The sequence below is a fragment of the Prunus persica genome, chromosome G3, assembly GCF_000346465.2.
Source record: "Prunus persica cultivar Lovell chromosome G3, Prunus_persica_NCBIv2, whole genome shotgun sequence".
Classification (NCBI taxonomy): Eukaryota; Viridiplantae; Streptophyta; class Magnoliopsida; order Rosales; family Rosaceae; genus Prunus; species Prunus persica.
The window spans coordinates 2425103-2440125 of NC_034011.1; the positions used below are offsets into that span (position 1 = coordinate 2425103).

Genomic DNA, 15023 nt, shown 5'->3' on the forward strand with positions numbered 1-15023 from the left:
TTTTGTTATTTTCGATCAGTAATTTTATATTACGTAAAAGTATTATCACATGTATTATAACGTTATTAGACAGACCCATTTCATAAAAATCTTTCTACTTCAAATGCCCCTATAAATATCAACTGTAGCTAGATGAGGTGATCAAGATGCAATTAAGTAAGAGATAGATATGGAAAATATGAGCTATATCCAAATCTTCGTCTTTGCCTTATGTACAAGCCTTCTTGTCACAACCCAAAGCCATGGCCATCCTGTGTTGCCAAAAACACATGCACCCCTTTTCATATTTGGGGATTCAGTCTTTGAGGTTGGAAATAATAACTACTTTAACACTAGTTGGCGGGCAAATTATTTTCCATATGGTGAAACCTTCTTTCATTACCCAACTGGGAGATTTTCTGATGGTCGTCAAGTTCCAGACTTTATTGGTACATAGTATATATATATATATATATATATATATATATATATATATTAGAAATATGATATGAATGAATTTTTCAAAATAAATTTTATTTTATATTTTTATAAATATATCTGAATTATGACTAGACATAATTTTATTGTTGCAGCTGAGTATGCGAAGTTGCCATTGATTCCACCATATCTACAGCCTGACAATCATGAATTTTCATATGGTGTCAACTTTGCATCTGCTGGAGCTGGTGCTATGGTTCAAACTCGCCAAGGCGTGGTATGTGACGTGTTTTTGGAAGAATGTGCGTGCATCTTAAGTTAAAGACGTCGAAAAGACAGGTTTTCCGGGTTTACGAGTTTTAGTAAATTTGATTTTTCCCATTTAAACTAATTTTTTTTCTTACTTGCGGTCTATCAATTTATTTTTGTATAACTAAAGCCGGATAACTAGAATCTAATTTAGCTTAATATAGTATTTATTGTACTTTTCAAATCCAAAAATTCCCCCACTTACAATTTTACGTGTTATATATGGGGTGTATTGTTATAAATCTAGAGAATTAAGGAGAGAATTTGGGAGCAGAGAATTGAGGAGAGAAATGGAGGAAGCAGAGAAAAAACTCTACCCCTCTTTCAGATTGTCTATGTTTATATCATTAGCAATGTGGGCCCCTTTCCAACATGTGGGCTCCACACCAAATAATTTACAACACTCCCCCTTGGAGACCACAAATGATACAGAATATGTCTCGTTAAAAACCTTGCCAGTAAAAACCCAGTGGGACAAAAAAAACTGGCCAAAGGGAAAAAGAGTACATAATCATGTGTAACATAAAATTCTATGTATATTGACGCGCATGCGACACTGCCTCGTTAAAACCTTGCCAGGAAAAACCCAGTGGGATAAAAACCTGGACGAAGGAAAAAGAGTACAGTGTTTGAAGATCTTTATTGATAGCACGCTCCCCCTGATGCTTGGCAAAATATCTTTAAGCCATACTGTTGATCATCTTTCTGAATATCGTAGTTGACATTGCTTCTGTGAGTCAATCTTGAGTGACACTGCTGCTGTGAGTCAATTGTAACACCCCGACCCTAAATTTAACCCTTATTTAATTATTTAATTATTTAAGGGTATTTTAGTCATATTTTTAACCGGAGAGAGTTTGGGACCGCGACTTATATTTTTGGATAGGTCGTACTGAGACGAGTTCATAGACACGTAGTGGGCTCGAATCGGAGTTGTAACGAGAGAGATATGGTCAAAAGAAGCCCAGTGGCATAATCGTAAATATTTCAAAATGGGATTTTTTATAAAATCAGATTTCTCTCTCTCTCTCTCTCTCTCTCTCTCTCTCTCTCTCTCCCGCGACTCCTCTCTCTCTCTCCCGTCGGCCTCTCCTCTCTCTCTCTTCGTAACTCCGGCCACCGGCCGCGGCTGCGGACGGGGCCGGCGTCAAAAGAACCGGCTCGACCTCGGCGTCACGACCCAGCACATCCCCGCCATCGGCCGCCGCTCCAGCCGCCGGAAAATGGCGATTTTCGTCCGGATGTCGCCGGAACTTCAACGCCGTCGATCTCCCTCCTCCGGCCACCAAATCCGTCGACCCAGGTATGGATTTTGAAGCTCTCGAGCTGCTCTAGCTGATGGTTGGGTAGGATTAGATCGATTTGTAGCGTAGCTAACTCAATTTTCGAATTGAAAATCGGCCGAAACTTCGGCCGCCGTGATCGGGCATTTCCGGTCACTTTTTGGGGTAGGTCCAAGAACAAAAGTGACTCCAAATGAGGTGTTTTACCTAGGATAGGAGTTTGGAGTCTTGGTTCCGAGATTTTTCGACGAACCATAATCGCTTTGGACACCCGATCTGCCAGCGCGTGTGGCAGCGCGTGGGCGAGGGTGGTGGAGCGACTCTGGGTAGTTTTGAGATCCTCGTGCCGTCACGAGTGCGTAGGATTTCGCGGATCTCAATTCGGACGTCGTTTGACTATCGAACGGATAATCGCATATTATGCGTTATCCGGGTTCGATAGGTTGGGACCGTCGGATGGTCCCAAATTTAATATATGTTGATCTAGGTATTTCTAGGATCGTGTAGGATTTCACGGATCGAGAATCGGAGCCCCGGATGTTGGATTCACTACATGCACCACCAAGTGAAAGTTAGGTCCCACGTGGCGTAAGTTATCCGGCGTTGGGACAGGCCCCATACGTGGCGTTGGTTGTACCGGCGTATGGGGAGATTTGTAATATGATGTTCAGGAGGGTGATGTGCCTTATATGGCACACCCGCATCCATCTAGCACGAGGCCTTTTGGGAGCTCACTGGCTTCGGAGTTGTAAGAACTCCGAAGTTAAGCGAGTAGGAGGCTGGAGCAATCCCAGGATGGGTGACCACCCTGGGAAGTTGCTTCGTGAGCTCCCAGAAACAAAACCGTGCGGGCAGTGAGAGGAGGGCCCAAAGCGGACAATATCGTGCTACGGCGGAGCCGGTCCGGGGTGTGACATCAATCTTGAGTGACACTGCCTCGTTAAAACCTTACCAGGAAAAACTCAGTGGGATAAAAACCTGGATGAAGGAAAAAGAGTACAGTCTGCATATCTAATAACACTTGGGCTATTTGTAAGTTCACTCAAAAATATGCCCGTATATGGTGTTATGCTGAGATAGCATCAAATATACCTCACATCATCCCAAAATGATGGTGATGGAGGTGAGCTCTATCTGGAAAATACGATATACGGTCCAATATACTTCCGGAAAATCCTTAAAGTGTCCAACGGATAATCCTCATAAAAATGCTTCAATACTTTCTTAGTATAAGCAAGAATCTCGTTGGCATAATGCTCGATCCTTAAGTCGAGACAAATATTTCTTGAACTCTTCAGAAGCTTTAATGTGTTGCAAACACATTATAATCCATGTACTCACTGAGACAATTTATGCACATTAGTATTGAGTACAGATTTTGTGCTTCAGGCACATGTCCTTCAGGGACTTGCTTCATGCAATTTCAATCCTTTCAAGGATTTTGTTTAAAGGGGATTAAACTTTATGACACATTATATAGCTTTAACCCAGCTATTTATACATCTTTAAGGAATCACTACTGGTGATATGCTCCGTGCATTTAATAACCCTTAAAGATAACATCTTGGTCTTCGTAAATGTGCAATAAGGAGGCACAATCGAATCTGTAAATATGGAGAAAACCCAACATTCCTTGTTTCTGCCAGAAACATTGTGTCATACAAAGTAGGTATATTCCCTTTTATTCCGAACACCCAAGTATAACATTCAGTATTAACAAATTTTGGGGTTCGTACTGTGGGTTGTTCCTTCACGTTCATTCTTATCTATAATGGAATTACCTCATTCCATTTTGGCCAATGATATTGTCGACATTTAATAATTGAACGTGGTTCCAATCAACACAGCCCATTGATGATTTGAGTAGCTACTCCAAAATCAAAAATTGTCATTCATCAAGTCATGATCCCACCATTCTCATGTGCATGCGCATGCATCAATTATAAGCATTTCTTTGCTTTTGGGTACCCAAGCCACTGCAGGGGGCTTTTATTATGTGAGAATGTGGATTATAACCTCCAATGGAGCGTTATTTTATAGTAGGGCGTGGATAATCTCCATTTAGGGAGTTGGAACATTTAGAACCCATATATCTGTCATGCGGCAGGCATGCCACAGATTAATACATACATGTCAATTAATTTATGGGACTTTAACCTATATAATTTGCTACGCATTAGGCGTGCATAATATCAATATTGACATGTCAAAGGATTGTCCTTTCGGGACTTCAATCCATATCATTTGCTACGCAACAGGCGTGCATCATATTGATCACTGCTATACCCATATTCTGTTCTTATGGTACATTAATCTGTGCAGTGTATTATCAATGTATCCAACTTGCAATCTGTAAAATTTGCATTAATAATTCATGGATACATACAAGCCATTCTTTTGGAACGGACTTATCTTCCCATTTGGTTACCTTTCAAGATAAAATATCAAATAAGTATATAAGCAAAAAATAACACAAGTATTGCTTACATCCTTAGGTGGGAGAAACTTGTCTCAAGTATCATTCAAGCTCGTATCGGTCCAGTAACGCTTGATGATCTAGTTATATCCTGCAAGAGCAAAAAGTCACAATTCTTCCCTCTGTCAAAAATAAATAAATAACCCTCAGAGTTAGGATCACCGTATGGATTCTTTCTTCGGATGTTCGTTCTAAAGAAATAAAAACCCTTATGAACAGAGAGTTATAAAAAAGAAAGAAAAGATACAAAGATTGTGATATTGATTGCCAGGTAAGGTAAGCAATCAAGGAAGGAAGTTGGTGGGAGCAGACAATAAGCTCTCAATTCTCCTAGTCTAGAAGGACTTCTGGAGATTAGAGCATAAGATCGCCTTCACAGTTTCCTGATGTAGCGAAAACGTGATCAGGGATAGTCTCGCTTCCTGAATGGATGATCAGAGATAGTCTTGCTTCTCGGGCATATTGAATGTTCACTGATAAGAAAAACAAGTAGATATCGCATCACTAGGTATGGAGTAAACTGGATGTCTTCTGCAAAGAAAATTTCGTTAGTAACACATTTATACACAATGAATAGGTAGAACCGGTGAATTTCAAGTTAACCATAGGAAAATTGCGAGATTCTAGGGATGCTTTTGAAAAAGTAGCTCCGTGAAATCCGTAAAGCAAGATCGGCTTTGAAAATAATACTTGAAAACGCCGAAAGTGCCGACAGGCATTATTAGAGGCCACGTGAAGTTTTGGACTCTGGGAAAGAAAAAGATAATATGGGGATTCGAGAAGATATTGGGGTCCTGAAAAACAGTAGCCATATTTCCTCCTATAGATATGACCTTTGCAAAACTTGATTGGAGCAACTGCGTTTCAACTCAAATTTCTTCATTTTCTGAAACTTTAGTTTTCCTAAGACTTTCTTCGAAACCTTCTCAAAAATGGCTTCCTCTTCTTCCTGCCCAAATTATTTCAATTTAAATGATGCTCCCACAACAACCAGTGACGCCAAAGTTTGGCGTCCATCCTTTGTATCCCAAAATCGTCATCTCACAGTTAATGATTCTGTGATGATGAATGATGCTACTGCTGTCATAGTAGCTAGGAATTTCATTACTCCAATGGATGAAATGCTGTTAACAGGGAGGTCTGAGGAAGAGGCTATTGATGACTCAATGGCTTTTAGCATTCAGAGTGCTGCTTCTGTTTCTAACATGGCTGATCGTTTGCGTGCTAGAGCAAACGAGGTTGAGAAGCTGACAACTGAAAATTCGTCTCTTCAAAGAATGCTTCATGAGTCTCAACAGGAGGTTAAGAAACTTAAAGGAGAGAATAATTCCTTGTTGAAACTGGTGAGTTCGTACTCTGTTGATACACTGAGAAGGCTAGACATGCTGCAGGTCTCCAATGAAAGAATTTTGGGAGACCACGAGAAGCTCATGGCCAAGCTTAAGAGGCGCCATACTCTTCCTTCAGAGGCTTCCAGAACATAATGTAATTTTATAGATTTTACAGGGCCTGCACCTTCATTGCAGGTGAAAAAAATCTATCTGTTGTATGTTCCTGTAATAATAATTGCGCACATTCTTAAACTTGCACCTGTGGTTTTTACGTCTTTTCAAAATGACGGTTTGGAACCTTGTGCCTTATAGATTCAAATAACCACATCGATTCTCCCAAATTTCATATTTCAACGCATGGTAGCCCGGAACTTTTGGCCTGGGCACAAACTCAGAATTTATTTGCCCTTTTCAAATGGACATAAAATATGAATTGAGTAAAAGCCATGATAATATCGCAATATAGTAGTGAAGAGCATTAACTACTATATACCCACAACTTCAAGTTTAGGATCTCTCATATATTTGGATCCATGGGCTTCCGGCCCAGATATAACAAAATATGTGGGGAGCCTCAATTCATTATTTGAGGTTTATATTGATATTATCCATTTCGCGGTGTATTCTTAACAACCGGAATTCACAAAATATATTTCTTCCTTGAGGTGTCGATTATAACAAAATCGAACTTTAAATTCATCATCTTCTTATGCCAAAGAAATATGTGGCATACCACAATTTGCAATAATACCTCAAGGGTTGTCCATTTAATTGTTGGAACTTCAGGTTCTCAACACTGTTAAATTTTAAACTTCAGGCCAAAGCCACATATTCTCATGGAATGGACATTTTTACAATTTTCTGTACATATTTCGGGACTTCAAGTCCTTACATAATTGTCCATATTTTGAGGAACTTCTGGTATCTCATTTAATTGCTCATCCATGAGTTTAAGGAACTGCAGGTTCCCTTTTGTATATAGTGACGGTTTACCCAAAATGGTCCATATTTATGCATACGTCACTATTCATGTGAATAGTACTATTCATCAAGTCATGAATACGTATCTATTCATCTGCCAGTACAATTATCATCAATGTGTACGGCACCATGAACCAATACGGTACTGTTACATCATTAAGGAACTCTAGGTCCTTATTTACATGTCAGGGATCAAGGACACTTAAGTCCAATCACATGTTTACAAATACAGTACCGGAGAGACTGCCAGCTTTCATTTTAATATCATCATCAAGGATCTTCAAGTCCTGATGTAATTGTATGATGAGGATCAAGGAACTTCTGGTCCTGATTTGCATACTGTAAAAACTCATCATACAACACAATTAATCCATAAAATAAATTGCTGATAAATAAATTACTGGTATGGACGATAAACCCGCACCATACTTTAAATAAATTAAATAGCTTGCTGTATGGACGTTAATCCCGCACCATACCTGAAATAAAATTAAATGTGCGGTAAAGTAAACGTGCTTGTATGGGCACTAATTCTGCTCCATACATTTAAATAAAAGTAAAGGCGTGGACGATAAAACCGCACCACCCTTTTAAATAGATACTGTTGTATGGGTAATAAACCTACACCATACAGTAAATAAAATAAATGTGCGGTAAATTAAATTTCATAAAGTATGAGAGTCAATTCCACATCATACTTTAAGTAAAAGTAAATTTGCGATAAAATAAAGGCAATTATTTGTGGGTTCATATCAACACCACAATCAGATAATATAGTAGATAATATTATTATCGTTTGTGGAAGGCATCATGATTGTCTCTCAAATAAAAAACTTTCCACCTGCAGAGCAAGTTAAATAGTGTAGGATAATACTAAAGTAATTGAAAGATAAGGGTGCAGAAGACTTATTGTTTTTTTCAGTGGGTTCTCTATTCTCTCAGTGGGCATGCCTGGCAATAATCATTTGTTTCCTTTACTTTGCTTTCCACTAGGATCAACTTGCTGTATCCCACTTTTCCTCCTGCACACCTTTAATCAATATAATTATATAATTAAAATAATATCACACCTTCATAAAATAATATCATTATAGACTTGCACTATGGCCGCCATCATCATGATCTTGCACATGTTCAGCACCACGGATATGGTTCTTGGCCTTCATGACTTTACGTTCCGGTGTCCAGAAGCTTGGCACAGTACTCTTGGTTGGTCTTAAGATATGGGTTTTGACAGGGAATAAGATGGAAACTGCAATCAACATAGGATTTGCATGTAGTTTGCTCCGACAGGGCATGAAGCAGATCTATGTATCAACAGCGAATTTCGACATGTTGGGACAAGATAGCAAAGAGGCTGTTGTCCATGATTAGGAATTCTTTCTTCTCTTGTAGCAACCTCTCCGATCCTTGGCACCCTGCACCTTCCTTCCATCCCCTTTGAACTCTTAGAGCTTCGCCAGCGCAAGACCCAACCCGGGGGAAAGGCCCCCTAGGCGAGCCCAATGCAGCTCCAGCGCGAGGAAAACAGCCCGGGCAGCTGCTGGGTCCCACGAACCCGGGCAGGCCCAAGGGCAACTTCTGCCTGGGCTTCAGCCCGAGTTGGGTGACGACATGCTGACGTCAGCCCTGACAGCACCAACGGGCAAGTGCCACGTGTCGCGACAGGGACGCTCCGATGGTTTTTTTTCCAGAAATCCGACGGTCCTCGTTTTTTTTGCTTAAAAAATTGCAAAAAAATTCTGAAAAATTCTGAAATTTTTTTAAAAAAATACCAAAAAATTCTGTATTTTTTCCCTATAAATACCTAACCATTTTATTTACTTTCCACACAAAATCTTCATACAATTATCCAAAAATAATGGACACGTGACAACCAAAAATATTATCCAAAAATTTAATTACAAAAGATTATCAAAATTAATGGTTTAAAGTATTAAAAAAGAAAAAGAAATAAAGTACAATGAATAGTATTTGCCTTAGACTTGCCCTAGACTTAGCCCTCATGGGTGGAACCACAAATGGCAAGGCTGCCACTATTCATGTGAATAGTGGCAGCCCTTGCTTGCCCTTGCCTTAGACTTTGCCCTTATGGGTGGAGTTGCTCTTAGCGGATAAATGTCACCATAAGTGATTTTCCAAGTGAAGAACCTATATGGGTCTTTACCATTAACGCCATTAACAAGAAACAGAACCAAAACAATGGCAAAAGAAAGAAGTTTGCACTCTCTCATTTTCTGTTCCAGCAAACTAAAATAAATTAAAAAAAAATGTTTCTTATTCAGATCTATAGAGAGAGAGAGAGAGAGAGAGAGAGAGAGAGAGAGAGAGTTCATAGCCTTGTTGTTCTTGGATGTCTGTGAGGTGCAGGTGGCTGTTTGCAAGGGTGAGATTAGCAGAGCCAGGAGCGAGATCATGGGCTGTAGCTCCCAAACTGGTTTGTTGGCGTCTACTGAGAGATGTTGGTTTGGTGGACTTTGGCAGAGAGACTATCACATGCTCTCTGTGAAAGAAACAGAGCTTATGTTTTTCTTTGTGTTTTCTTTGGCTGGGTTTCATCATAGAATTCAGCTGGAATTGTTGAAAGCGAATTCGTGCTGATAACGTGTTATAAATCTAGAGAATTAAGGAGAGAATTTGGGAGCAGAGAATTGAGGAGAGAAATGGAGGAAGCGGAGAAAAAACTCTACCCCTCTTTCAGATTGTCTATGTTTATATCATTAACAATGTGGGCCCCTTTCCAACATGTGGGCTCCACACCAAATAATTTACAACATGTATTAATTTTTGGTTCCCTCAATTATTGAGCTTGGGGTTATCTAAATGGGAAGTGTCCAAATTTGAATGACCCGAATAGTTAAGCGATTCGAGTTTACTATTTAGGGTCTCGGTTATGACTTATAACTAGTTCAAATTGATAAATCAGTCTACCGAGCACATAATGCGATGCACTAATGTTGTACTGACTTCTTGAAAACTATATGATCTCCTGTGTCCTTATGAAAATGGTTACTTTATTAGGTTTACATCAACTATTAATTTCTCCTTATGATGGAAATAACCTTGTTTCAGACGATAGGCCTTCAAACTCAACTGTCAAATTTCAAGAACATCACTAAGTCATTGAGGAAGAAACTAGGGAACGAAGAAGCCAAATCTCTGCTATCAAGAGCTGTTTACTTTTTCAGTATCGGAAGCAACGATTATCTTTACCCGTTCGACACAGACCCAAGTGTGCTTGGAAACTACTCTCATCAGGAATATGTAGATCTGGTGATAGGCAACATAACTACAGTGGTCGAAGTAAATTCTTAGCTCTTGAAAAGACAAAAATGATAATCCTTTTTATGCATATTAATTACTAATTAACATTAATTTCGACGTGTCTTGTGTTAGGGAATCTATGAGAAAGGAGGAAGAAATTTTGCGTTGCTTAACCTCTGGCCTATTGCATGTCTTCCATACGCAAGAGCACTTAATCCGGAAGAAGGTGCTTGCTATGATGCATTTACACCATATGTGAAACTACACAACAAATCACTTCTCAAAGTCCTACAAACGCTAGAGAAAAAACTCAACGGATTCAGATTCTCAGTCTCCGATTTTAATGAGTTTCTGACACAAAGAATGAATCATCCTTCTAAATATGGTATTAATTCTACCTATATACGCTTTGCTTTCTTAATTTTGATATTGTTCTTTAATTAAGTACTAATTATTGAACCGACCATTTTGACATTTAAGCCTTATGATAAAATGTTGGAAAATTATAAGGTTTCGTGGAAGGGGAGGCGGCATGCTGTGGAAGTGGTGTATATGGAGGAATTTATAACTGTGGAGGAATGAGAATTGCCAAAGAGTATAATTTATGCAAGAATGTCAGTGACTATGTCTACTATGACTCTGCTCATCCAACCGACAGGGTCTACGAACAGTTTGCCAAGACAATATGGAGTGGAAATTCCATCACTACGCCTTACAATCTGAAAACTCTATTTGAAAATTAGAGCGAAGTTTGATTATAGTAAAGGCAGATGATCCGATGGTCAATAAGCAAATCATTTGTACTTTTTTTTTATATTATATCCAAGTCACGGATATTTGTCCTTTTTATTTTAAATTGTGTGATAGGTACAATAAGAAATGTTAAAGTGTGCTATTTGTGAGTATGAGAATATGGAATTCGACTTAATAAATAAAAAAATTATACTCTTGGATGAAAATATATAAATTTATCGAGCATTTTCATTATCAATAGTAAAATTATTTATTATATGTTGTAATTTATATAATCAAATATCCGATGAAATTTTATATTCTTTTAAAATATTACATTTTTTTTCCTCTTTCATCTATATATTGTCATTTTTACGAGTTCTTACAATGTGAAAATATTGACTTTAATAGCGTGACCGTATCGTAATTCAAAATTAAGCTTAACTATTGGGGAAAGAGAGCCAACAATTGATATGAAAAGCTTTGTCTCAAAAGGTGCAGCCTTAGTATTGAATGTTATAAATGTGTATGGTGGAAGGAGAGCCAACAAATAAACAGATGTTGAGCCTCTGCTGAAATTAGTAATTAGGTGGAAGGGGTAGAATTCAAAAAATTCTAAACAAGTTGTGACAACAATACTCAAATATTCCTAACTAGTCAATAATTGTTTATAGACATATTTACAAGCAATATATATACAGATTCAAATAAAATACATTCACAACACCTGCAAGGTTAAGAGAGAGACCTAAGTGACAACCTAGGCATTAAGAAGCCATTAATTTTGGCATTCTCAATGTTAGCAACAATTAGAGTGATAAGTGTCTAAACATCCATCAAAATCATACACCAATATTGAACAAGTATGACTAGTCAAGATAACCAGAATCAACATTAGAAATATTCGCCAAGAAACCCACTATTAGGAAAAATTAGGGGTCATCATTAGATTAGGAAATCCACTAAACAAAGAAGATTATTATAGGAAAAGGTTATTACACGCTCAAGAAATCCTAGATCTATTTAGAAAAACAACTATACCTTACTGGGCACTCCCCCTCTCTCCCTAAAAACCCATATGAAAAATGTAAACTAAGAAAGTTAGTAATTCCAGGCCAATCCCAACCTTTTGGGTAAAATTTGGCAGGTCAAAGGGACACTTGGTAGCCAATGGTTGGACTTATAAAAAGCAAAATTACGTGTCTTGATTAAAAATCTTGTGCTGAAAATATTTGGCATGTATGACTAGTCATCTGGACAAAGTATTTTGATGCAGATGCTAATTTTTTCTAATGATGTCCATTGTAAATGAATGTATAAATTACTTTGGTTTTGTAGCCACATAAGCTCTTCAATGTACTTCAACTTCCCCTGTAGCAAATACCCAAGTTCTAATTTCTAAAGATGAGCCAAGATGAATTATATGAAATTGCCCATTTGACAAGGAAATCCAATTTTAATAATTCTAATATTAACATCTGCATTTAGTATTGGTGTATTTATAGGCGTTAAATAAAAGGGGGCTTTAGTTTTAAAACACAATATAGTTTACTAATTTGGAAGATAGTAATACAATTTCATCTAATTAGCATAAGGCAAAAGACCAAATTGTGGTACCTAATTTTACAAAAATATCATTAAAACATATCAAAATTACACATAATGCCACTCCTTCTAAGGCAAGCATACTATGCCACATGTCCATATCTAGCCAATCATATCTCGCCGCCGGCCACCACTGCCGGAATCCTGCCGCCGGCCACCACTGCCGGAATCCCGCCGCCGGCCACCACCGCCGGACTTCGGCCGCCGGCCATCACTGTCGGACTTCCGCTGCCGGCCACCTGCCACAACCACCGTTGGCCGCCACCGCCCGTCGCCGACCACCATCGTCGGACTCCCGCCGCCGGCCACCTGCCACCACCACCGTTGGCCGCCATCGCCTGCCACTGTCTGTAGATGACCAACTCCGTTGCCCTTTATTCACCTTTAAAAAAAAGATTGTGTCATTAAATGTACTCGAACCTTGACCCTCAAAGGAGGAAGGCTCACTCACAAACCACTACACCAAACTTGATTTTGAAATATTTATTCAATTATACAATATTTATATAAACAATCAATGGTTTATCAAAAAAAAAGGAAAATTAGGTATTAGACATAATTATCTTTACTAATTAGTATTTGAGACAAACAGTATTTCTGTTTTGATTTTAATACCAAGGAATTGAATTTTGTTTGGATTTGGCCAAAGTGGAGACCCAAATTCGTTGGCCCACCTTACATTAATCACTGAAGGGACAATTATACCCTTTTTATTTAAAAGCCTGACCTAAATTCATTGCTCTCGCTCTCTCTCTCTCTCTCTCTCTCTCTCTCTCTCTCTCTCTCTCTCTCTCTCTCTCTCTCTCTCTCTCTCTCTCTCTCTCTCTCTCTCTCCGCAGCAACAACGACCACATCGCCATGATCTGCGATCATCGATCCAAGATCGAGAGGTCGATCTGCGATGGAACTCTCAAACTGCTTGACCCGTGGCTCATCCCTTTGACATTCACCGACGACTCCAAGGTCTTCTAGCTCAAGATGAAAGACATTGTGATTGCTATCTTGCCGAGTTCAAGATTGATTGACTTACGGCTCCCTTCGAATAACAAAGATTAGAACATCCAAGGTTCCAATCTCCAGTTTTCGTGTAATGTTTTTTTGTTAATTGCTCAGATCTTGTGATATTATTTTCATATCAGACTTCACATCAATGTCAAGCCCTGATAATCTTATGACTTGTGTTTTTCTCTCTCTTTGTGAAGCTTATGAAATTTGTTATTTTAAGAAATATTGAACTGATATGGATGCACATTTAACTAGTGATGTTACTTTTGTATAATTTTTTATTTCTATAGAATTTCAGTCTTGTTTGTGGTTGGTGTTTTCTATCCCTTCCACATGTTCACCTCACACCTTTTAATGAGATTATCCTTTTCTTTAGCCAGTAATGGCTAGTCATTGCTCTGATAAGTAGGGCTCTTAAAGTGTATCTTCGGGTACAGTTATATATGAACTATCACTTCCTCTTCCAATTTGCTGTCATTTCTTTTAAGTGAAAGTGGCTTCTCAATTGGTCATTTGTTTCTATGAATTGCTTATTAATTTTGTATGTAACCTTCATGTTAGATTTTGCACGTTTGAATTTTCAAGGCTTTTACGCTGCAATCTTGGAGAAAGATGATTGTTGATATCTGTAGCATCAATCAAGTAGTACTGAAATGAAGCTGTTTGTAGGGAGTCGATTTTCCAGTTTTTCGTGTAATGTTTCTTTTGTTAGTTGCTCAGTTCTTGTGATATTAATTTCATATCAGACTTCACATCAATGTTTTGATCTATTGTTTAACTCTCCACCATGCATCCTTACTATTTTTGTCGTTGATATCTATTGTCAATGGCCTTCAACCTCACCAATTTGAAGAGTAGAGGTTACCCAGATGAGGAATTGGGTGGGCAAGAGAAGAGTAGAACTACCCAAGAGCAAGATAACTCAAAATTGGACTTTTGGAAACTGCTTTGCAGTTTTCATTTAATTACAATTGGATTTTTTGCTCTTTCCTTGGTAGAGATACATTGGAGGTTTTGCCCCGTAATCCATAGGTTGTTGGTTATTGAGTTGTTAAGCTAGTGTTGATTTGATTCCCTTCTCTTTGTACTTGTGGAGTTTGCTATCTAAATTATTTAGTTTGCAGCAATGCATATTTCAATTTTGTTTTGTTTCTAGCTATATTTTCAATTTCGACCTGGAAACTTGAGATCATATTGCGGTTCTTAGGATAGAGATGCTTGTTGTTTATGACATCACTGTCATATGATATTTTGCAATACCATTTAAGTTTTAGTTCAGTAAAATTTTATACAGGTTCTGCATTATAGTTTTGCACAAACTACATTGCAGTTTCAGAAACTGCATTGTAGTTTTGGAAACTGCATTGCAGTTTTTGTAATTACAATTGGATTTTTGCTCTTTTCTTGGCCTTCAATCTCACCAATTTGAAGAGTAGAGGCTACCCATATGAGGAATTGGGTGGGCAAGAGAAGAGTAGAACTACTCAAGAGCAAGAGAACTCAAAATTGGACTTTTGGAAACTGCATTGCAGTTTTCATTTAATTACAATTGGATTTTTGCTCTTTCCTTGGTCTTCAACCTCACCAATTTAAAGAGTAGAAGCTACCTAGATGAGGAAT

The 15023-nt window shown here is 38.3% G+C and overlaps 1 protein-coding gene across 1 annotated transcript; it reads left to right on the forward strand.

The window, feature by feature from the left end:
* Nucleotides 170-10804, forward strand: LOC18783116 (GDSL esterase/lipase 2). The gene is made up of 5 exons (XM_007217804.2): nt 170-428; nt 573-694; nt 9870-10100; nt 10194-10446; nt 10572-10804. Exons 1-5 carry the CDS (start codon nt 170-172, stop codon nt 10802-10804), a joined length of 1098 nt encoding a protein of 365 aa, XP_007217866.2.